This window comes from Giraffa tippelskirchi, chromosome 1 (assembly GCF_054371585.1).
Source record: "Giraffa tippelskirchi isolate mGirTip1 chromosome 1, T2T-mGirTip1v1.2.pri, whole genome shotgun sequence".
In the NCBI taxonomy this organism is placed as follows: Eukaryota; Metazoa; Chordata; class Mammalia; order Artiodactyla; family Giraffidae; genus Giraffa; species Giraffa tippelskirchi.
The window spans coordinates 88,035,570-88,059,128 of record NC_137275.1 but is presented as its reverse complement, the minus strand read 5'-3'; the positions used below and the strand labels follow the sequence as shown (position 1 = coordinate 88,059,128).

At 39.8% G+C, this 23,559-nt stretch overlaps 1 protein-coding gene across 50 annotated transcripts in view; it reads left to right on the top strand.

Annotated features, from left to right (window-relative positions):
• Positions 1-1,757: 1,757 nt before the first annotated feature.
• The window catches only part of SLC9B1 (solute carrier family 9 member B1), a 71,012-nt gene continuing 49,210 nt past the window's right edge, over positions 1,758-23,559 (top strand). For 3 of the 50 annotated variants that reach the window (XM_081483224.1, XM_081483210.1, XM_081483424.1), the window contains exons 1-2: positions 1,758-1,838; positions 2,100-2,371. Coding sequence is in view for 4 of the 50 variants with exons in the window: in XM_081483184.1 (XP_081339310.1) it covers positions 13,885-13,895 (11 nt within the window). In the remaining 46 variants the exon portion in view is untranslated. Of the gene's footprint in view, positions 1,839-2,099; positions 2,372-7,319; positions 7,440-10,774; positions 10,902-12,442; positions 12,579-13,679; positions 13,896-23,559 lie in introns of all 50 variants that reach the window. The other 47 variants (XM_081483173.1, XM_081483339.1, XM_081483161.1 and 44 more) reach the window with 30 other exon arrangements.

Below are 23,559 nucleotides of genomic sequence, written 5' to 3'. Positions count from 1 at the left end.
CAGTGTCTTGGAGGCAAGTGACTCCTCTCAAAGGTCCTTCTTCCCAGCTTTACCGTTTGTTCTTCATCCCAGTAACCTGGGGAGTCTCCTTGCTTTTTCCTTTCCTACCATGAGAACAAAGCATTTCCTTAACCCTATAATCACAAAAGACCTTGTCTACTCTTATAAAACAAGGAAGAAAATGACTTTCAGTCCTTATTTTCTGACTTTCAGAAAACAGAAAATGAGCTACCTATACCATGCTGAAGGTAGGAAGGGGTTACAATAAAAGAATTTCTTAGTCATCCAATAAAGAGTTGTGATTTGAATAAAATCTTAAATGATAAATAAGGAAAGGAGTAAAGGAACATTCCCCATAGACCGAATGACTTAAGAAAAAACATGGAGGCAAAAAGGAATTTGTCTGTGTGTGCAGGAGAAAAAGTTGTTTGGAGCATCAAGGAGGGTAAAAAATAGGAAAGGTGAGTTTGTCTTTCTGAGAAGTTTGGACTTTCTCTAATTTGTCTTTGTCTATGTTGTAGGAAGCTTGGGGACTCCAGAGAGGGAACTTTAAGACCACCTTTGGCACTGAGAACCCAAACTTTCTGGGCCCATCTTCAAGAGCAGTTCTGCTTCTATTTGTTTCATATGAAGGTTTCCACATAAGATTTCATGGGGGGTGGGGGGGGGGTGCGAGGCGGGGAAACAAAGCAAAAGTTTTACACTGATTGTTGGGGTCCTTTAATGGACCGGGATCTGGTGGCCCGGAGTCAACGATAAGAAAGTGAAAGAGAGAAAGATAGAAAAGGAAAGAGAGAGAAAGAAAGACACAGGCACCCAAGCCTCTGATGGAGGAAGGGTACTTTAATGATCTTTCTATGAGTAGATATATATATATATGCTGTGTTACAAGAAATTTCTTTTGACAATGACAAAGGTCAGAAAACCAAACGTACAGCAACCGTTAACAAGGGAACAAGGGAATAATAGTCACAAGGTCAGGAAACAAACCATATCTCAAGAAAGAGGATCGAGACTGACTAGTTTTGCCTAAGGAGTATGTTTACTGAAGGAGACCCGAGCCTGTCTCATTCCATGACCTCTGTTCTGGGAACAGTGTGCCATTCCACTTAATAAGGAAGAGAGGTTTTATGAGAAACAGCACGTAGGAATCCTCCTGTTAAACATTCCCTGACAATTTGAGGATTCATGAGAAACAGCACGTAGAAATCCTCCTGTTAAACATACCCTGATAACTGATAATAGGATATTGAATGTTTACTTTGTATTAAGCTCTGTTCCAGACACTTGGCCACGCATCAATTTATTCTCACAACACCACCACATCCTTTACAGAGAAGAAAAACCCAAAGCTACAAAGTGGCAGTGCTGAACTTTGAGCGCAGTCCTAACCCCAGAAACTGCTCCTTTTAAGGCTGTACTAAAATTGACGTAAAGGGAGACACCGTCTAAAGTTTTGACAAGTTACTTCCGGCACATGCATCCCCTGGTGTTGCTTTTTGGCTAATCGGCCCTCTGAGGTTAACTCCATCTCTGGACTTTTACAACACAGTAAGTCAATACTCTGAAGAGACGTGGAACGGGTAGAATAAACTGAAAACACACCAGGCGGTTCCAGAGGACCCCAGAAACCTCTGGCTCCTAAGGATGGGGCGACCATGACGCCAATTAAACGCGTCAGCTCAGCCTGCAGTCGGAAGCCCCGCCCCCTCGCCATTAGCCCCGCCCATACTCTGGCGTCCCGCAGCGTTTGCCTCAGGGCCTCGCGTGGGCCCGGCGGCGGTTGCTGTGTTCCGGCGTTGCTCCCTGGGCAGCGGGAGCTGCTGTAGGGATTGTAGGTACAGCCCATTTGTCTTTACTCTCTCTTTCGGCACTAGTCCCTCGTTTCTCGCAGTCTTTCCCCTCCGGTGGCGCCCAGGAACGCCTTCCCGTCCCCTTCGCCCTAAGGAGCATACGTCTGCTCCTTTGCCGGGCTCTGGGGAAACAGCCACAGATGTTTGTTTCTTCTCTCGTCTCTCTGACTCGTTTCTTTGCTCCCTCACCCTACGTGTCTCTTTATTCTCTCCGTTCCTTTTCCATTTCTTTCAATCCTTTTACAGGTACTCGTAAATAAGAACAGGTTTGTCAGTCAAGACTGACAGAAGAATTAATTTTATTAAGCGCAGACTCTCGTACAGATGGTGAATATCTGCAAGTGAACGTCCGCAAGCTCCTGTGATTGGAGGTGTGCTCCAGGATTGGTTGCTGATACTGGAAGGCTCACCCCGCTTCTCCCGCGCCCCTTACCCCGCCTGTTTCTGTCGGCTTTGATCGCCGAGGACAAGCCCTTCAGATCAGTGCTTTTGAAGGACTGAGGGCTGTTGTTGCACAGGTACCATGTCAGGCATATCGTGTAGGAGTCCTTGTGAGAGGCCTGCACCTGGTCCCCGACGCCTCTCTGTGTGTGTCCTGTAGTCTATGAAAGATCAGATGGGATGATGGAGAGGAAAGATGGGCTTGGGTAGCACCGAGAGAGGTCAGACCCCACTGAATAATTTTCCATAAGAATAAATAGTATTGCTATTTGTGCGACAGAAGTATGGGAAATTAACACGTTACTCTCACACGTAAAGAATTCAAGCCCCAGACGTTTTGGTCACTGTGTCTATGAAATGGATATTCATATTTACTACCTTCTGTGAGTACTAGAATTTATACCGCTGGTTTTGTCAGTTGACTCTCTTGTTTTAACTCCTGCCCAATACCAGACAAAAGGACAGAGGTAGATGCAGTAATAGCAATATATAAAGTAACATTTTTATTGCACTTCCCATTTTGTACATTATTTTCGTACTCATCCTGTTCATACAACCTGTGAGATAAAGTTGGTTAACAGAGCTCCATTTTACTGAAGAGGGAACTAAACACTGAGATTAGGCAGTCCCTGGAACATAGTACTTCCCTGTCCCTGGAACATAGGCTTCCTGGAGGCTTAGACGGTAATGAATCAGCATACAACGTGGGAGACCTGGAAGATCACCTGGAGTAGGGCACCACAACCCACTTCAGTATTATTTCTTGGAAAATCCCATGAACAGGGGAGCCTGGCGGGCTACAGTCCATGGGGTCACAAAGAGTTGGACACCACTGAGCAACTAAGCACAGCACACTGGAACATAGTATGATATACAGTAAATACATTCGGTAAATACTTTAAAAGGGATAAGTGGGTGAGATTTTCAAAGAGCCACGCCGTATTTACTTTTGTATTCTCTAGACCCAGAGGTAAGTCTAGCAATAGTAAGCCCACAAATATGTTAGAGAGGTCGAGTGACTTGCTCAGGTCAGTGACTTGCTGAGATATTTTTAGGGGACTTGCCAGGCATTGTGAATATCATGGTTAAAAAAGACTGGCAAGATTCCCATCTCATGGAACTTACATTTTAATATAATGAATATAGAAAATAAACAGGTAAACAATATATGTATAAGGAAACTTGGATAATGGTGAGTGCAGTGAAGAAGTAAAACAGTGAGAGGACCTCAGGGAGCAGTTACTTTAGATTGATTGGTTAGGAAAGGCCTCTCTGAAGAGTTGACATTTGTGCTGAGACCTCAGTGACATAAAAAAGCCAGCCATGGAAATACTGGGGGTCAGAATATTGTGGGTAAAAGAAACTACAATTGCAAAAACCCAAGGTAGGAAAGAACTTGACTCTTTCAAAGAACATCATTAAGAATGCTGTAGCTGGAAGGTGGAAAAAGTGGAACAAGATGAGCTTGGAGAGGATCGGTAGGGGCCCAAGCATGTAGGGCTTTGACTCGGTCATGGGGATCTACCCATGGGATAAGCTAGGAATTTATTTATTAAAAGTGTAATGAGAAACCAATAGGGAGTTTTTTTGGTAGGGAGTAATATAATCTGATTTATTGTATAAAGATTTGTTCCACCTGTTATGTGGTGAATGGGCCATAGGGGATGGGGAGCAAGAGTAGGAGCAGAGTGTGGTAATCCAGGAAGGAATGACCATAGTTTTGGCTAATGTGGTATAAACATGTTTGGGTGTGAGATATATTTGGTGGCAGAACCTACACACATGATGATGTTTTAAATATAGGAGTGAGAGAAAGATGCGTCTGGGTTTTTGTCTTGAACTTTAGTGCATGGTTTTTCCACTTACCAAAGAGTCTGCCTGCAATGCAGGAGTTCAGTTCAGTTGCTCAGTCATGTCTTATTCTTTGCGACCCCATGAACCACAGCACGCCAGGCCTCCCTGTCCATCACCAACTCCCGGAGTTTACCCAAACCCATATCCATCGAGTCAATGATGCCATCCAGCCATGTCATCCTCTGTCGTCCCCTTCTCCTCCCGCCCTCAATCCTTCCCAGCATCAGGGTCTTTTCCAGTGAGTCAGCTCTTCCCATCAAATGGCCAAATTATTGGAGTTTCAGCTTCAACATCAGTCCTTCCAATGAACACCCAGGACTGATCTCCTTTAGGATGGACTGGTTGGATCTCCTTGCAGTCCAAGGGACTCTCAAGAGTCTTCTCCAACACCACAGTTCAAAAGCATCAATTCTTCGGCACTCAGCTTTCTTTATAGCCCAACTCGCACATCCATACACAACCACTGGAAAAACCATAGCCTTGACTAGATGGACCTTTGTTGGCAAAGTAATGTCTCTGCTTTTTAATATGCTGTCTAGGTTGGTCATAACTTTCCTTCCAAGGAGTAAGCATCTTTTAATTTCATGGCTACAGTCACCATCTGCAGTGATTTTGGAGCCCAGAAAAATAAAGTCAGCCACTGTTTCCACTGTTTCCTGGGTTCAATCCCTGAGTCAGGAAGATCTCCTCCCTGGAGAAGGGAATGCCACTCCTGTATTCTTGCCTGGAAAATGCCACGGAGAGAGGAACCTGGTGGGCTACAGTCCATGGGGTTGCAAATAATCAGACATGACTGAGCAACTAACACTTTTCCATTTATCAAATAGTAAAAACTTGGGAAGAAAATGTGTAGAGAGGGAATATTTTTATTTTGCTCACCTTACATTTAATCTGCTTATTAAAAATCTAAAGTAAGTTCTGAGTTTTGAGTTCAGTATATGGGATCAAAGATACAAAGTTGAGAGACATCAGCATGTATTAATAGATAAAACTGCCTAGGGAAATTGTGTTCATAGAGAGCATTCCAGTGATTAGAGGTAAAACAGAGGAGAAGAAGCAAGCAAAGGAGATGGAGAAGGTAGGCAGTGAGATAGGAAGAAAACACGAAGCATGTGGTGACTTGAAAAGCCAAGATGACAAAGCATGGCTAGTGGTACTGACACGTGCTGAGAGGTAATGTAAAATAAATGACTGCTGAGTTTTGATAAGCACAATAAAGTGTATGTGTGTGTGAAGAAATGGACGTAGCTCTGTGAAATATCTCAAGATATTTCACTATGAAGAACTGAGAAATGGAATATGTGGGGTTGAAGTAGAATTCTTAAACATGGGGATGCTTAAGTATGTTTTTAAGCTAATGGGAGTGATCCAGTGTAGAGGGAGAAAATATTGTATAAGAGAGAAAGTGTATATCTTGAGAGTGGAGTCTCTGAGAAAGTGAGAGGGAATTGAATCCAGGGAATACGTAGAAATGACGTATTCATGTCCTAGGAACATGAACATAAAACATAGTAATGGGAAGAAAGACAGCAAATATAGGTAGGGATGCAGATACATGGGTGGATTCAGTGATCAGAAGATCAGTTTCTGCCTGAAGTTAATCAGTATGAGAAGGAATATTTGGATGAAAGTTTTAAGAGATGAAGAGAAGATATAAAAATAGTCATTTTGAACACAGAAGACAGTCATACTTGTCTTAGTTCATCCAGGCTGCTATAGCCACACACTCACAAGGCCACAAACATCAAATGGACACTCAATTCTGCTCAGCTATGCTACTATGCTTCTCTAGTATTGCTACAGACTGAATATTTGTATCTCCTCAAAATCTATATGTAGAAATCCTAACCCCCAATGTGATGGTAGTATTAGGAGGTCTGGTTGTCTTACAAACAGAATTTTTTTCTCACGGTTCTAGATGCTGAGAGGTCCAAGATCAAGGTGCCAGCAGATTCAGTGTCTAGTGAGGGCTCAATTCTTGGTTCATATGTGTCTGAAAAAGGCAAAGGAGCTCTCTGGGTCTCTTTTATAAGAGCACTAATCGCATTCATGTGTGCTCTGCCCTCATGAACTAATCACCTCCCAAAGTCCCACCTCCTAATACCACCATCACATTGGGGGTTAGGATTTCTACATATAGATTTTGAGGAGATACAAATATTCAGTCTGTAGCAATACTAGAGAAGCATAGTAGCATAGCTGGGCAGAACTGAGTGTCCATTTGATGTTTGTGGCCTTGTGAGTGTGTGGCTAAGATAGAGTGGGAAAAAGATCATAGGAGCCAAGGAGATCAAGAAACTGAAAGATGAGAGTGGTGGGTGGGCAGACTGTCTGGGTGTCAGTAGATAGGTTAGTAGCTAACCTAGTCCTTGAACCCAGATATCCTGCCTTAGCATAACGTGGTACCATTTTACTGAGAAATGATTCAAATTGTTAGTCTTTTGTGCCACCTACACTTCCAATTAACATTTTCTCAAAAATTGTGGCCTGATATTTTTTTTGTTCCATATGTCTAAATTCTAGACTTTCAATGACTGGTATTTCTAACTCTCTTAGCCCTTTAATATTTACTTGTTAAATTTTTTGGCTTGTTTATCTGTGTGTGTGTGTGTGTGTTTGTTTTAAATCAGATTTATTATCATTCACATATCATACTATTCATACCCTATTTGTTTATTTAAAGTATACATTACAGTGCTTTGGGTGTATTCACAGATATAAATACCTATCGCTAGGTTTTGGAACATTTTCATCACCTTAAAAAGAAACCCGTGCCTTGTTGCTAAAATCTTAGTGTCCTCCGCATTCCTAACCCTATGCAACTACTAATCTACTTTCTGTCTCTGTAGATTTCCCTATTATATATTTTCACATAAATGGATAATATGTAATCTTTTGTGATTGGCTTTTTTCATTTAGCATTATGTTTTCAAGGTTTATTATAGCATGTATTTTTAATGGCTGGATAATATTCTATTGTGTAGGTGTACCACATTTTGCTTGTCCATTCATCTGCTGATGAATATTTGGGTTGATCTGCCTTTTGGCTATTATTAATAATGCTGCTATAAATATTTGTTTATAGGTTTCTGTGTGGACATATGTTTTCTTGAGAATATACCCAAGAGTAAGATTGCTGGGTCATCTGGTAACTATGTTAAATCATTTCAGGAACTGCCAGATTGTTTTCCAAAGTGGCTGTATCATTTTACATTATCACCAGCAGTAGAGGAGGATCTTATTTCTTCAAATCATTGTCAACACTTTTTATCCGACTTTTATTTTAGAGAGGTATAGTTGATATACGATATTATATAAGCTTCAGGTGTACAACATAGTCATTCACAATTTTTAAAAGTTATACTCCATTTATAGCTATTATAATATATTGGCTATATTCCCTGTGCTGTACAATATATCACTGTAGTTTGTTTGTTTTATACATAGTAGTTTGTACCTCTTAATCTCCTACCCCTATATTGCCCCTCCCTCTTCCCTCACCACTGGTAACCACTAGTTTGTTCTCTGTATCTATAAGTCTGTTTCTTTTTTGTTATATTAATTAGTTTGTTTTAGATTCCACTTATAAGTGAAATCATACAGTATTTATCTTTGTTTCTTAAAACATTTCCATGCATATGTGTTTATTAAAGTACAAAAGCCAACATTTTAGATGCTAAAGTGTAGATGAAGGAAGAGATTTGCAACTCCTGTTTATAGAGCTTAGATGGCCAGTAACAGGAAGACCTGATCTGTAGTCCTTCTAATAACAATAATAATATCATCTAGATACTCCTTTACATTTTGTGTTATACTTTCATTTTCTCTTATCTCATTTGAATTTATAACTACCTTTTTCAGATAAGACAACTGAGGCTTAGAGAGGTTAAGGATCTTGACAGAGGACACATACTCAGAAAGTACCAGAATTATTAACTATGGCGTTCTGACAATAAGTCCCATATCTTTCACTGTAGTAGTTTGCTTTTTCACTTTTTACACTCCATTATATCCAAAGTGGTAGCAAAGAAAAACTCTGCTAAGTAGAAAGTCATGGTTGCCTGGAGTCCTCATACAATGTGAAAACATTTTGTATGTGTTTAAAATCCAACAGTTAATAGGATTAGATATTTATCCACCATCTATTATGTTAGGTAATTCAAAGAACTCAGAAATGATTATGAAATCAGCACTGATTCAGTCTACTGAGAAAATAGGTGAAAATGCGAGTCTCTGAGAAGCATTTCTTGGATCCCATGTATCATATGTGGAGCAGGAAATGGCAACCCACTCCAGTATTCTTGCCTAGAGAATCCTATAGACAGAGGAGCCTGCCATGCTACAGCCCATGGGGTCGCAAGAGTCAGACACGACTTAGCAGCTAAACCACCACCACCATATATCATATGTGCTTTCACAATACCCTGCTGCTGCTGCTGCTGCTGCTGCTGCTGCTGCTAAGTCACTTCAGTCGTGTCCGAATCTGTGCGACCCCATAGACAGCAGCCCACCAGGCTCCTCTGTCCACGGGATTCTCCAGGCAAGAATTCTGGAGTGGGTTGCCATTGCCATTTCCTTCTCCGCCACAATACCCTATACTGACTAAATTCTATATAAGGAAGAATACAGTACCAGTTACTTAGTGTACTCTCAATATTTATTAAGTAAAAAACTGATAGTAATCAAACATGCAGTTATCATACTGGGGTGGATCCTACTATAAGAATGCAGACTGAAGGGAACTTCTACAAGAATAACTTCTTAAACTATGTAGAATTAGCTGGGCCAAAAGCCAGGGTGTGGAGTGAGGAGGTAACATATAAAACTGATAAAGTCTTGAAGATATAAAGCATGACCACTTGAAGAACTACAGTTTAGTACAGTTGAAGTTTAGAATGCCAAGTGAAGAATAAGGAGATACACAAGGACAAAGTTAGCTGTTATAACAGAGGGCTCTGTAAGCTGAGTTTGAGGAGTCTGGATGTTTTTCTTCTATGGGAAGCTATTCAAGAATATTAAGCAGGTCACTCTACATTTTAGAAGATTACCCTGCATTATGAAAATTACACTAGGGAGGACCAGTCTAGAAAAATGGGGAAAAGCATTGGAAAGACCACGGTGGTGTTTAGGGAGAAAGGTGTCTATGGCCTAGACTGTGGTAGTGGCAATTGACATGGAGAAAAGTGGAAAAAATTTTTAAATATTTAAGAGCTTGTGTTATGATTTAGTACCTCACTGAATGTTGGCAGAAAAGGAGAAGTGGGGAGAAGGAATGACTCCTCAGTTTCTAACTTGAGCAACTAGGTAGATGGCTTTACTCTGCGATAGTAAATTTTCTGAAGAAGGAATAGATTTGGTGGGCAAAAGTCTTGGGTTCAGTTGTGCATAGACTGAGCTTAAGATACTTATAAGGGTGATCAAGTAGAGATATTATTTTGGTAAATATACCAGATAGAATCTCAGGAGGGCTTCACTAGACCAGACTCATCAGCTTACTGGTCATAATTGGAGCCATTGGGAGTAAAGTAAATTTCTTAAAAAATAGAATGATAAGAAAAAAGGGCATAAGGCAGAATCCCAAGGAACTTCCACGTTTAAGGGATAGATAGAGGAAGAGAAGCTTGGAAAGAAGCCCAAGGATAAACAACTAGAGAGAGGGAAGGTAGAAAGTGACCAAATGATGTGAGAGTTCAAAAGAGGAGACAACTTCCAGCTTTGGGTATACCTTGCAGGAAGATTTTCTTGGAATACCCCTTAAGCAACAGATATAATTTGCAAAAAAGATATACAATATGAAGGTATTCCAAGCAAAAGTAAACAAATAATACATAGAAGAGCAGTTAACAGTTTGCCTTAAATATAGGGCCAAAATAGCTACAGAGAAAGCCAACAAGATGGTTTGATGCCATGTTGTGAAAAACCTTGGATTCTCAGTAAGTTGTTAGTAACTTTATTTTATAGGTGAGAAAAACCGCTGTGTTTGGTACTAAGAAAAAGACAAGAATATAAAACATACTCTGAATCCTGGAATACCTTACCATTTTATTGTGGATACAAGATCTAGGCACCTTAAAAGAATAAAAATTCAAGATAATATCTGATTCATTTCAGTTCAATCGCTCAGTCATGTACGACTCTTTGCGACCCCATGAACCGCAACACGCCAGGCCTCCCTGTCCATCACCAACTCCCAGAGTCCACCCAAACCCATGTCCATTGAGTCGGTGATGCCATCCAACCATCTCATCCTCTGTCGTCCCCTTCTCCTCCTGCCCTCAATCTTTCCCAGCATCAGGGTCTTTTCCAATGAGTCAGGTCTTTTCCAATGAGTCAGCTCTTTGCATCAGGTGGCCAAAGTATTGGAGTTTCAGCTTCAACATCAGTCCTTCCAATGAACACCCAGGACTGATTTCCATTAGGATGGACTGGTTGGATCTCCTTGCAGACCAATGGACTCTCAAGAGTCTTCTCCAACACCACAGTTCAAAAACATCAATTCTTCAGCACTCAGCTTTCTTTATAGTCCAACTCTCACATCCATACACGACCACTGGGAAAACCATAGCCTTGACTAGATGGACCTTTGTTGGCAAAGTAATGTCTCTGATTTTTAATATGCTGTCTAGGTTGGTCAACTTTCCTTCCAAGGATCTTTTAATTTCATGGCTGCAGTCACCATCTGCAGTGATTTTGGAGCCCAGAAAAATAAAGTCAGCCACTGTTTCCACTGTTTCCCCATCTATTTGTTATGAAGTAAGTGATGGGACCGGATGCCATGATCTTTGTTTTCTGAATGTTGAGCTTTAAGCCAACTTTTTCAGTCTCCTCTTTCACTTTCATCAAGAGACTCTTTAGTTCTTCCTCACTTTCTGCCATAAAGGTGGTGTCATCTGCATATCTGAGGTTACTGATGTCTCCCGGCAATCTTGATTCCATCTTGTGCTTCATCCAGCCCAGCGTGTCTCATGATGTACTCTGCATATAAGTTAAATAAGCAGGGTGACAATATACAGCCTTGACGTACTCCTTTTCCTGTTTGGAACCAGTCTGTTGTTCCATGTCCAGTTCTAACTGTGGCTTCCTGACCTGCATACAGATTTCTCAAGAGGCAGGTCAGATGGTCTGGTATTCCCATCTCTTTCAGAATTTTCCACAGTTTATTGTGATCCACACAGTCAAAGGCTTTGGCATAGTCAATAAAGCAGAAATAGTTGTTTTTCTGGAACTCTCTTGCTTTTTCGATGATCCAGCGGATGTTGGCAATTTGATCTCTGATTCCTCTGCCTTTTCTAAAACTAGCTTGAACATCTGGAAGTTCACGGTTCACGTATTGCTGAAGCCTGGTTTGGAGAATTTTAAGCATTAGTTTACTAGCGTGTGAGATGAGTACAATTGTGCGGTAGTTTGATTAATGGGAACTAAATACCATAGAAATTTTAATAGTGGCTGAGTCCATTTGAATTGGAGTAGTTATGTCCAGATTTGTATTGTCCTGATTAAACAATAATGCCAGCTAGTCATTATCTTAAAAAAAAACAACTGATCTAGATTGATTGCTCTTTATAAAAGGTAGTCTCAATAAATATAACTTTTAAATTCATTTGTTCAGAAATAATTATACTGTTACTTGTTTTTACTTGATGATCTTGATGTAAACTCAAAAAGACTTCTGTCTGAAAGGCAGCAATAGTTCCAAAGATTCTAAAGGCATACATACAAACCCAGACATTGACATATATACTTTATCTAATGTTCATTTAACAAATACATGTGTCAGTGAAGGAAAAAACTTCAACTCTCCCTTAAAATAGTTAATGTTTAACTCTGTATACATTATGACTTTTTGAAGAAATTTTCTTCAAATGTTATGTGTCCAATTAATGCCCTTGTCAAACTTAATTGATGTTTCTTAAATCTGTAGGGACAAGAGATGAGGAATGGTTTCAGGTGTTTAGCTAAGTCACAAAGTGAATCACCCACATTTAGAAGGGTCTTCCCTGGTGGCTCAGATGGTAAAGAATCTGCCTGCAATGCAGGAGACTAAGAATTGGCCATAAACTTTTGCTAAATAATGTGTATAGTCACTAGATGTCACTATTGTTCAACATTGCTCCAAAAGAATAAACCCAAAGTACATTATACACTACAGGAACACACATCAAGAGAAAGACAAGAAGTTGTTTCTATTAAGTGACAGAAGACTAATGTGTGTGTGTGTGTGTGTGTGTGTGTGTGTGTATGTGAAGTTCCCAAGCAGCATGTAATGGTATTCTCTCATGCTGTTTGTTTTCCAGTAGATCCAAAAGGGAATAGAAAGTGAAAGAAAAGTGAAAGTGAAGCCGCTCAGTTGTGTCCGACTCTTTGTGACCCAGTGGACTGCAGCCTACCAGGCTCCTCCATCCATGGGATTCTCCAGGCAAGAATACTGGAGTGGGTTGCCATTTCCTTCTCCAGGGGATCTTCCCAGCCCAGGGATCGAACCCAGGTCTCCTGCATTGCAGGCAGATGCTTTACCCTCTGAGCTATCAGGGAAGCCCAAGGGAATAGAAGCTTAGACTTAAAACTGATAAAGGCATTGGATTATCTAACATCCTTCTATCCTACCCCATTGTATAGGTTTGGAATTGAAGTAGAGGAAGGTGAAGTGACAGGAAATTTACTCCATATTAACAGATTAAAATAAATAAAACAGATTTACTCCATAACAGATTAAAAGCAGGGAACTTAGATTACCCAGGTCTTTTATAATAAAAGCTTTTATAGTACAAGCTGTGTCCATTATTTATATGCAAAATCAAAGAGACATTGTAATAAAAACAGGTGAAAACAGAACTTCTAAATCAATCAACATTTTCCACAACTTTAAAAGCAAAGCTTAGTAATACGATGATAGTATATACTTCTAATAAAAATTATCAGTTGAATAACCATACTTTTGCTATGAGCTATAAAAACATTTCACTTTATCCTCCAATAGCAAGATATGTAGTATGTATGTATTTTTACTGTACCTCATTCCAAAAAGGATTTTAAGAAACTTACTTCAATAAACAGAGCATAATTTTTTTTGAATACTGAGGTGATTATAAATATAACATACTGGAATAAAATTAGAATGAAGTCATCTTTTAGTTTACAAAAAGCATGATGTCCAGTAAACTTAAATTTGGATATGGTTTAGTTGCTCAGTCGTGTCCAACTCTGTGACCCAATGGATCATAGCCCACCAGGCTCCTCTGCCCATGGGATTTCCCAGGCAAGAATACTGAAGTGGGTTGCCATTTACCTCTCCAGAGGATACTCCCAACCCAGGGATTGAACCTGTGTCTCCTGCATTGCAGGCAGATACTTTATCCTAAATTTGGATAATTGTTCTCAAATTTGATTCTGCTTTCTCTGGCTGTGAGTACAAAGTAAGAAAAGTATATAGTACTATACCCATTAAAAGATGACAGAAGATTGTTGTTTACCCAAGGTCATACAAGTAGCATATTTCTGATTTCAAATCCCTAATTCCTTGCATTATGCCAGCTATCCAGATACACAGTGAGAGCACTCCTATTCCAGATATACAATGAGAGTACTCCTGTCATTGAACCAAGCTTGGGTCTGTTCACATGATGTGTAGTAAAGCCAATCTACTGACACAGCATTATGGTGAAAGAAAGTACAGTTTATTGCAAGGCACCAAGCAAGGAGAACAGGCATCTAATGCTCAAGAGACCCAAACCCCTTGATGGCTTTCAGGTAAGGGTTTCTAAAGGCAAGGTGAGGTAATGGTCAATGGTACATAGTCAGCTTATGTACATCCTTCTGATTGGTTGATGGTGAGGTAACAGGGTGGTATTTTGGGAGTCAGCATCATCAGTCTTGTTCCAGTCAGTCTGGGTCTGTGAACCTGTGGGCAGCATGCTGTTAACTTCTTTCACCTGGTAGTGGGTTTGGTGGTGGTGGTTTAGTTGCTACTGCTGCTGCTGCTAAGTCGCTTCAGTCGTGTCCGACTCTGAGCGACCCCATAGACGGCAGCCCACCAGACTCCGCCATCCCTGGGATTCTCCAGGCAAGAACACTGGAGTGGGTTGCCATTTCCTTCTCCAGTGCATGAAAGGGAAAAGTGAAAGTGAAGTTGCTCAGTCGTGTCTGACTCTTAGCGACCCCATGGACTGCAGCCTACCAGGCTCCTCCACCCATGGGATTTTCCAGGCAGGAGTACTGGAGTGGGGTGCCATTGCCTTCTCCATTAGTTGCTAAGTCATGTCCGAATCTTTGCGACCTCATGGACAAGCTCCTCTGTCCATGGGCTTTCCCAGGCAAGAATTCTGGAGTGAGTTGCCATTTCTCCAATCCTGGAGTGGGTTTAGTATATGCAAAACAACTCAAGGATATGGCTCAGAATATTATCTGTAGCCTTTGAGGAAGAACTAAGGGTCTTTTACTTTGTTTTATGTATAAACTATTATTACTTTATCTTGTTGACTGTTTTCCTCTGTTTCTGTATTTTCTCACTTCTGTGATTAAGTATGCTCTTTGGGACTTGCTGAAGGCCTAGGAGGCTAAAGCTGTTCTATAATCAAGGAGTGGAGGACATGGTGCTGAGTAGTTTGTGCCTGGAAAGGCCCTGCAGGGTTCCACTTTGTTTCACTCCAATAGAAGACATTCACTGTAACCATCAGACACTTGGATTACCACAGTTACTTCTAAATTACACAACAAGGCTTTTGCTTATATCAAATTTATTTCAGATAGTTGCACAGAACTGTTAACAGGAGTTTTTCTATTAAAAAATTAACTCCTCCCAAAACCAACTGTTAAGAGAAAGATAAAATTCATTAGTTTAATTTATCTGCATTTTAAATTACAAAATTCATCTTAAGGAAGTAGGCGTTTTTTAAAATCAGAAAAAAAGATGTGTCCAGGGAAAGTGAGAAGTCCAAAGGAAAATAGAGATAAGGAGCTATCTAGAGCAAAGAAGAAAGCAGACAGACACAATATTAAAAAGGGAGGAAGGGAAAATGGGGTGAGAGCAAAGGCCCATGTGGTCTGCCCAGTCAGCTTCTGATCCCTACATTCCTCACATATTTGGTTTTTCCCCTTCAACTTGCCCCATTAAAGTTATGCCAAAAATCTATCCTAGGTGGAGTCTTAGTTCTTCAAAAGTTCTAATCTTCTAAGTTTTTGTTCTGTAGGAGCAGAATCTTTTTCTAAGTTGTCCTGTTAACTTCTTATCTATCTTTACAGCATAGTCTTTAAAGATCTTATTCGTTTTATAATTTGTTTTATTTTTTCTTAATGTATTTGAAATGCTTATGCTTGATGTTAGAATATCTTCTTTCAAAGATGTCCTTCTTGTTAACCATGCAGAATGTTTATGTTGTCATTTTCAGTAACTGGTATATTTTTATTCTCAGTTCATTCCACAAATATTTATTGAGTGCCTTCCATTTATCAAGTATTGTGCAGATCAAGGGTAAAAAAACCCCATATCGTCCCTACTGTCCTGAAGTACAGAGGCTTCCAGTTCCGTTCAAAATGGAGTAAGTCCACTACAACCTCTTTTTCACTGCTCATGACCCAAAACTCTGAATGAAATGCAAAGAGCAGCTATCTGAGGACTCAGAAAAGTAAGCAAAAGCAGGTAGATTGGGAAGGAGAGTCAAAACTATGAAGGTCAATTTCTCTTGCTCTTGTGGCTTTAACCTGAAGGTAGGCCTCAGTCATTCAGCTATTTAAGGCCCACACTGGAGGCCAAAAACTATAATAGAGTACCTACTGTTATTGCCTGAAGATCTGGGAAATGGACCCTATAGTCCAAAGTGAGTGTGAGGAATCATCGTTATTACAGTTGTTTTCGTTTTTCAGCTTTTCGCCAAGGGCAGGCACTATTTATGGAATTATGGACAGCTAAAACTCAGAGAAAAGCCTCAGCTTCTCACTAGAGAAACCAGGGAAAGAGATCTTGAGAGAAATAAAATTGGGAGGAGGTATGGATTCAGGAGAGGAGAAAGCTGGAGAATGGGGCTCCTTAATTCTGTGTTTGAACCCAACCAAATGTCTTGTGTCACCTCCAGCTGTGCATGGATGAGATAGGCCCAAAGCAGCATAGCAATGACTTTAAAAACTGACATAAGAATTTTTAAAACAAAAAAAACACTGCCCAAGTCACAGTGGCTGAATGCCCAACCCCTGAGTGGCTTCATGGGACAAGCTAATGAGTGTATAGCAAAAGCTTTGGAAACAACTGAAATTGGAACATACCCACAGAAAGTAAGAGTGAGCTTATGTATCAACTCAAGTTGATTGCCTGCTAAAACAAACAAAAAGTAAATTATTCCTCAGAGGATTTTAGTAGGACCCAAAATCTGTGCAACAAAATGTCCAGGATATACTCCAGGAGTACTTGACATATAAAGAGCCAGAACATGATAAAAAAATCAACAGATGCCAACCAAAAAATGACACAGCTTGTTGGAATTATCAGATAAAAATGTTGAAGCAGCTGTGTTTCATGTGGTAAAGATAAGCATAGTTATAATAAATGGAAAGATATTAACAGCAGAAAAATAAAAACAGTTAAAAAAGAAGTAAGTAAAATTTTTTGAACTAAAAAATACAGTATCTGAAATAAAACATTCACTGAATAGACTCAATAGCAGAATGGAAATGAATTAGGAAAGAATCAGTGAACTTGACAGATAAATAGAAATTGTTCAATCTGAAGAACAAAGTGAAAAAAAGATTGAAAAATGAACAGAGTTTCAAGGACCTATGGGACACTATTACAGTCTGTAGTCTAATGAGAAAAACACATGGAACAGTCACTCTAATGAACACATGATTACAAACTGAGATAATATTTTGAAAAAAAATGATCAAAGTTCTTTAAGAACATAAAAAACTTGACCTTACTTAGCCTACTCAGCCTTACTCAGAGGTGGCGTCATAAATATTTCTCTGAGGATATGGTCCTTGAGTAGAAGGGTAAAAAGGAGTGGAGCACTCCCCCACTTCCCTTCCAGATGAAGGGAAGTTTGTAGTGCAGAGTGTTTCAGTTGGAGGGGAAAGCAAGTATATTGGGCTTCCCTGGTGGCTCAGATGGTAAAGAATCTGCCTGCAATGTGGGAGACCTGGGTTCGATCTCTGGGTTGGGAAGATCCCCTGGAGGAGGGCATGGCAATACACTCCAGTATTCTTGCCTAGAGAATTCCCATGGACAAAGGAGCCTGGCAGGCTACAGTCCAAGGGGTCACACAAAATCAGACACTACTGAGTGGCTAAGTACACACACACAAGGCTCTGCAGAAGGAATCTAGCAGTTTATAGGAACTGTAGAAACATCACAGTGGCGAGGAGTGAAAAAAATGAGTGTGGGATGGTATGAAATTAGGCTTGAGGGGGACCCAGGGACTACATTGTGCAGAATCCTGTGGGTCATTGCTGTGAACTATATGTTTGTGTCCACCCTAATTTTGTATGTTGTTATCTTAATGCTCTTTGTTACTGCTCACAGGCTTTCTCTAGTTGCAGTGAGTGTGGGCTACTCTTCATTGTGGTTTTCAGGTTTCTCATTGCAGTTGCTTCACTTGTTGCCGAGCATAGACTCTAGGTGCGCGGGCTTCGGTAATTGTGCCACAAGGGCTTAGTTGCTCCATGGCACGTGAAATCTTCCTGGACTAGGGATTGAACCCATGTCCTCTGCATTGGCAGGCAGATTCTTAACCACTAGACCACCAGGGAAGCCCCCCTAAGGTCCTTATTTTTAATACTTCCTTTTCTAAAATAGGAAAGCCATAAAGTTAGATATTTGATAGATTTTTTTTTCTCTTTCTTTTAAAAAACAGATTTAAGTTGCAATGGCCGTTTTCTAAATGGGATCATCTAAAGCCTTTGAGAGCTTTAGTCTATATCTGGCACAGTGTCTGATATATTATAAGCACTTTAGTTTTAAGAGTGTGGGCTTGGGAACCAAGCTGCCTGGTTTTGGCCCCAGCTCCTTTATTTATAGCTGTGTGACCCTGGAAAAGTTAATTCAATTATTCCAGGACAGGAAGGCATAGACAATGGGGTGAAGCAAGAGAAAATAGTAATGTATGTCAGATCTAGGAAAAATAAGTGCGACTATCATAATTTGTTGGGAGCATCATCTCAGGCAAAATAACTAGAGAACTATTCCCTAGGAACTAGAACAGAAGTAGAACTGAATGTTACAAAGCTATCACTACTGAGCTCAGTCCCTGATTTGCTTAAAGTGACTAGCACTCCCCCACTCCATATATTCCCTCTGGAGGAAGATATCATTTAGACACTGTATCATTTCTTATACACAATGTCAAGTTTTCAATAAAAATGATTAGCCATGCCAGCTATTAGACAACACTGCTGCTGCTTAGTCGCGTCAGTCGTGTCCGACTCTGTGCGACCCCATAGACGGCAGCCCTCCAGGCTCCCCCGTCCCTGGGATTCTCCAGGCAAGAATACTGGAGTGGGTTGCCATTTCCTCCTCAAGTGCATGACAGTGAAAAGTGAAAGTGAAGTCGCTCAGTCGTGTCCGACTGTCCGCGACCCCATGGGCTGCAGCCTACCAGGCTCCTCCGTCCATGGGGTTTCCCAGGCAAGAGTACTGGAGTGGGGTGCCATTGCCTTCTCCGTTAGACAACACTGTATGACCACAAACCAAGACAGAAAATTGAAAATAAGAACAGATTAAAAAATGACCCAGATTTTTGAGTTAGGAGACAGATATGTTAAAATGACTATGATTCTAAGAACTAAAACTGTAAAAGTCTTGGCAAAAAAAATAGGAGGAAAGCTTCATGAGTTTGGATTTGGCAATGATTTCTTGAATATTATACCCAAAGTACAGGCAAAAAGAAAAAAGAGACGAATCAGACAACATCAAAATTAAAAACTTCTGCACGTTGAAGGACACTAGCAACAGTTTAAAAGGCAACCCATAGAATGAAAGAAAATATTAATATTTGCAAGCCAGATATCAGATAAGTGATTAATATCCATAATATTCAAAGAACCCTGTAATTCAACAACAACAAAAAAATAGTTTTAAAATGGGCAAAGGACTTAAATAGACATTTCTTCAAAGGAGATATTTGAATAGCCAATAAACACATGAAAAGAATCTCAACATCAAAAATCATTAGGGAAATGCAAATCAAAACCACAGTGAGATACCATTTCATATTCATTATGGTGGCCATTAATAAAATAACAGGTATTAACAAGTGTGAGAAATTGGAACCCTTGTGTTTCAGTAATGTAAATATAAAATGGTATAATCACTGTGGAAAACAGTATGGCAGTTCCTCAAAAAAATTAAGCATAGAATAATCATGTGATCCCTCACTTCTCCTTTGTATGTACCCAAAAGAACTGAAAGGAGAGACTTGAGCAGTTATTTGTACATCCTTGTTATCGCAGCAGGATTCACAATAGCCCCAAAGGTGAAAACAATAGCCCAAATGTCTATCAGCAAATGAAGGGATAAACACAATGTGGTATGTACACAAATGGAATATTATTCAGATTAAAAAGGAAGGAAATTCTGATAACTTGTTACAACATGGATGAATTTTGAAGACATTTTACCAAATAAACCAGATGTAAAAGGACAAATTTTTATAATTATATTTATATGAAGTACCTAGGGTAATCAAATCCTTAAGAGACAGAAAGTAGAATGGTGGTTTCCAAGGGGTTTGGAGAGGGAAGAATAGGGACTTATTGTTTAATGGATGCAGAATTTTGGTTTAGGATGATGAAAAAGTTCTGGAGATGGAGAGTGGTTATGTTTGTTTAACAATATGAGTGTACTTTGTTGTTGTTCTTCAGTCACTAAGTTGTATCCAACTCTTTTGCGACCCCGTGGACTGTAGCCTGCCAGGTTCCTCTGTCCATGGGATTTTCCAGGCAAGAATGCTGGAGTGGGTTGCCATTTCCTTTTCCAGGGGATCTTCTTGACCCAAGGATTGAACCCACATCTCTGACATTAGCAGGTGGTCTCTATACCACTAAGCCACCAAGGAAGCCCATGTGAATGCACTTAATCCCTTTAAAGTGGTTAATTTTATATCATGTATATTTTATTAAAATAAAAAAATTCTAGTAGCTATGATTAATTAGTATCAGCCAAAGGGAGGGAAAATACATTATTTTCAAAGGAACCATGGTAAGAGTGTTAGTTTAATTCTCAGCAGAAATTATGGGACCCAGAATACAGTGGAACATTTTTTAAATGCTTACAGAAAATAGCTTCTAGCCTAGGATTCTGTATCCAGTGAGAATCCCTTTCAAAAGTGAAGGTGAAATTAAGACATTTCAGATGAATAAATAATGTAAGGCTTTATTACCAACAAATCTACAGTTAAATAGGGAAAGCATGAAAACAGACAATACCAAGGTCAATAAGAATATGAGGCAACAAAGACAGGTTACAACCAGTGCAATTGGTTGTGAGAAAGAAAAGAAAGAAAAAGAGATTAAATGCATAAATAAAACTTATATTTGCCAACAACATAGTTTATACTTAGAAAATCCGAAAGAATGTATAGATTATTAGCATAAAGTGAATTTTAAGGCCTGCATTATATTAGTAAAAACAAATAATGAATTTCTAAAATGATACTATTTTGGTAGTATTGAAAAAAGCATCAATGCCTAGAAATAAACCTACCTAGAAATAAGCCTAATGAAAGATGTGCAAGACCTCTGAACTGAAAACTGCAAAATGTTATTAAAGCAAACCTAAATAACTGGAAGTATATACAATGTCCAAGGATTGGAAGACTCGATACTATTAAGATGTCAATTCTGGGAATTTCCTGGTGGTCCAGCAGTTAAGACTCTGCTTTCCCGGCCAAGAGCACGGGATCAATCCCTGGTCGGGGAATTAAGGTCCCATAAACCTCACAGTGTGACCAAAGGAAAAAAAATACCAGTTCTCCCCAAATTAATCTGTAGATTCAGTGGAATTTCAGACAATTCCAGCAGATTGTATATGTGTGCATGTGTGTGTGTGCATGCGCGTATGTGTATTTATGATTTGACAACTTGATTCTAAAATTTATATGCAAATGCAAAGAGTCAGTCCAACTCTCTCAATATCTATTATACATGGACTAATGTAGTGTTGCATAAGGATAGAAAACTAGGGCAGTGGACTAGAATAGAATCCCCAAATAAATTCACACATATGTAGTCATCTGATTTACAATAAAGGTGACCCTGCATTGTAATGGGTAAAGATGATATTTTAAATGAATGTGCTGTGCTGTGTGTCATCGCTCAGTCGTGTCTGACTCTTTGTGACCCCATGCACTGTATGCTGCCAGGTTTCTCAGTCCATGGGGATTCTCCAGGCAAGAATACTGGAGTGATTGCCATGCCCTCCTCCAGGGGATCTTCCCAACCCAGGGATGGAACACAGGTCTTCCACATTGCGGGCAGATTCTTTACCATCTGAGCCATCCTGAGTCAATTAGATATCATAAGGGAAAAAATGAACTTTTATCTCTTTCTCACACTATACAGAAAAATCAATTCCAAATGGATTATAGACCTAAATGTGAGAGACGCAATGCTAATGCTTCTAGAAGAATATAGAATACCTTTATGATCTCAGGGTTGGCAAAGATTTCTAAAACAAAGCTCTAGCCATAAAGGAAGAAAAGAATAAATTGGACTAAATTAAAATAAAAACTGTTAATTCAAAGACATCATCAGAGTGAAAATGCAAGCCACAGAAAATATATAAATTGGGTATTTATATATTCAAGAAAAGATCCATTCTAGACTACATAAAGAGCTCCCAACAAATCAGTTAGAAAAAGTCAACCAATTCATTTTTTAAGTGGGTTAAATGAGTTAAACAGATACTTTACTAAAGAAGATATTTAAATGGCCAATAAATATATGAAATATATTAGTCATCAAGAAAATGTAACTTAAATCTGCAATGCAATATCACCAGAATAACTAAAATGAAGAGACAGATGATACGAAAGTTAACAAGGATTTGAATAATACTCAAGAGTATTTGGTTCAAATTTCAGCTATGCCACTTGCTAGCTGTGTGACTTAGGGAAAATTACTTAACCTTCCTGGGTCTCAGTTTTAACATCTGTAAAATAAGGATAATAATGGTAAATAATTCATAGAGTTATGAGAATCGAATGAGATGATTCATGTTAAGTGTTCAACACAGTCCGGCTTGTGTCAGCTGTTATTATCTTTTAATCCTCACAATAACCAATAAATTAAGCAATATTATACCATTATTTTACAGATAAGGAAATTGAGGCCTGGGGAAATAAATCACTTCTATCACTGCTCCAAATTTCTTGCTTTTAGTTACTATGCATATGACCTATCAATTCTACTTTTGATAAATATGTAAAGAGTATTAAATAATTGGGCTTCCCTTGTGGCTCAGCTGGTAAAGAATCCGCCGGCAATGCGGGAGACCTGGGTTCGGTCCCTGCATTGGGAAGATCCCCTGGAGAAGGGAAAGGCTACCCACTCCAGTATTCTGGTCTGGAGAATTCCATGGACTGTATAGTCCATGGGGTTGCAAAGAGTCGGACAAGACTGAGCGACTTTCACCATAAACACCATTGAGTAATTGCCAGGTGCAAATATTGCTTGAAAAATATAAAGTTTCTCTTATAGCTCCTAACCTGTACATTTATTATTCAGACTCCTTATCTAGGTTTTCAAGTTCTAATGTTTGCTCCCCTGGATCCCAGGTCCTGCTATCCCAATCCTGTGGGTGCATGCGTGCTAAGTCACTTCAGTTGTATCCGACTCCTTGCAACCCTATGGACTGCAGCCTGCCAGGCTCCTTTGTCCATGGGATCCTCCATGCAAGATTACTGGAGTAGATTGCCATTTTCTTCTCCAGGGAATCTTCCTGACCCAGGGATCAAACCCAAGTCTCTTATGTCTCCTGAATTGGCAGGCTTATTCTTTACCACGTGCCACCTGGGAAAATGAAAAAATGTTAGTCACTCAATTGTGTCTGACTCTTTTGACCCCATGGACTGTAGCCCACCAGGTTCCTCTGTCCATGGAATTCTCCAGTAAAGAATACTGGAGTGGGTAGCCAGTCCCTTCTCCAGGGGATCTTCCCGACTCAGGGACTGAACCCGGGTCTCCTGCTTTGCAGGCAGATTCTTTACCATCTGAGACACCAGGTAAGCCCAGTGCCACCTGGGAAGCCCAATCCTAATGATGACATAGTTGCAGATTGTAAAATATGCTACCTGGTCTCTTGATATGATTCTTGATGAATCCGTGTATGATTCTTGATGTTATATTTCTGTGTTCCTAGTCCATCTGCCTAGTTATGACTCACAGTGTCGCTCATTCAGGTCACAGTTGAAATGTCCCCTTGATCAGTATA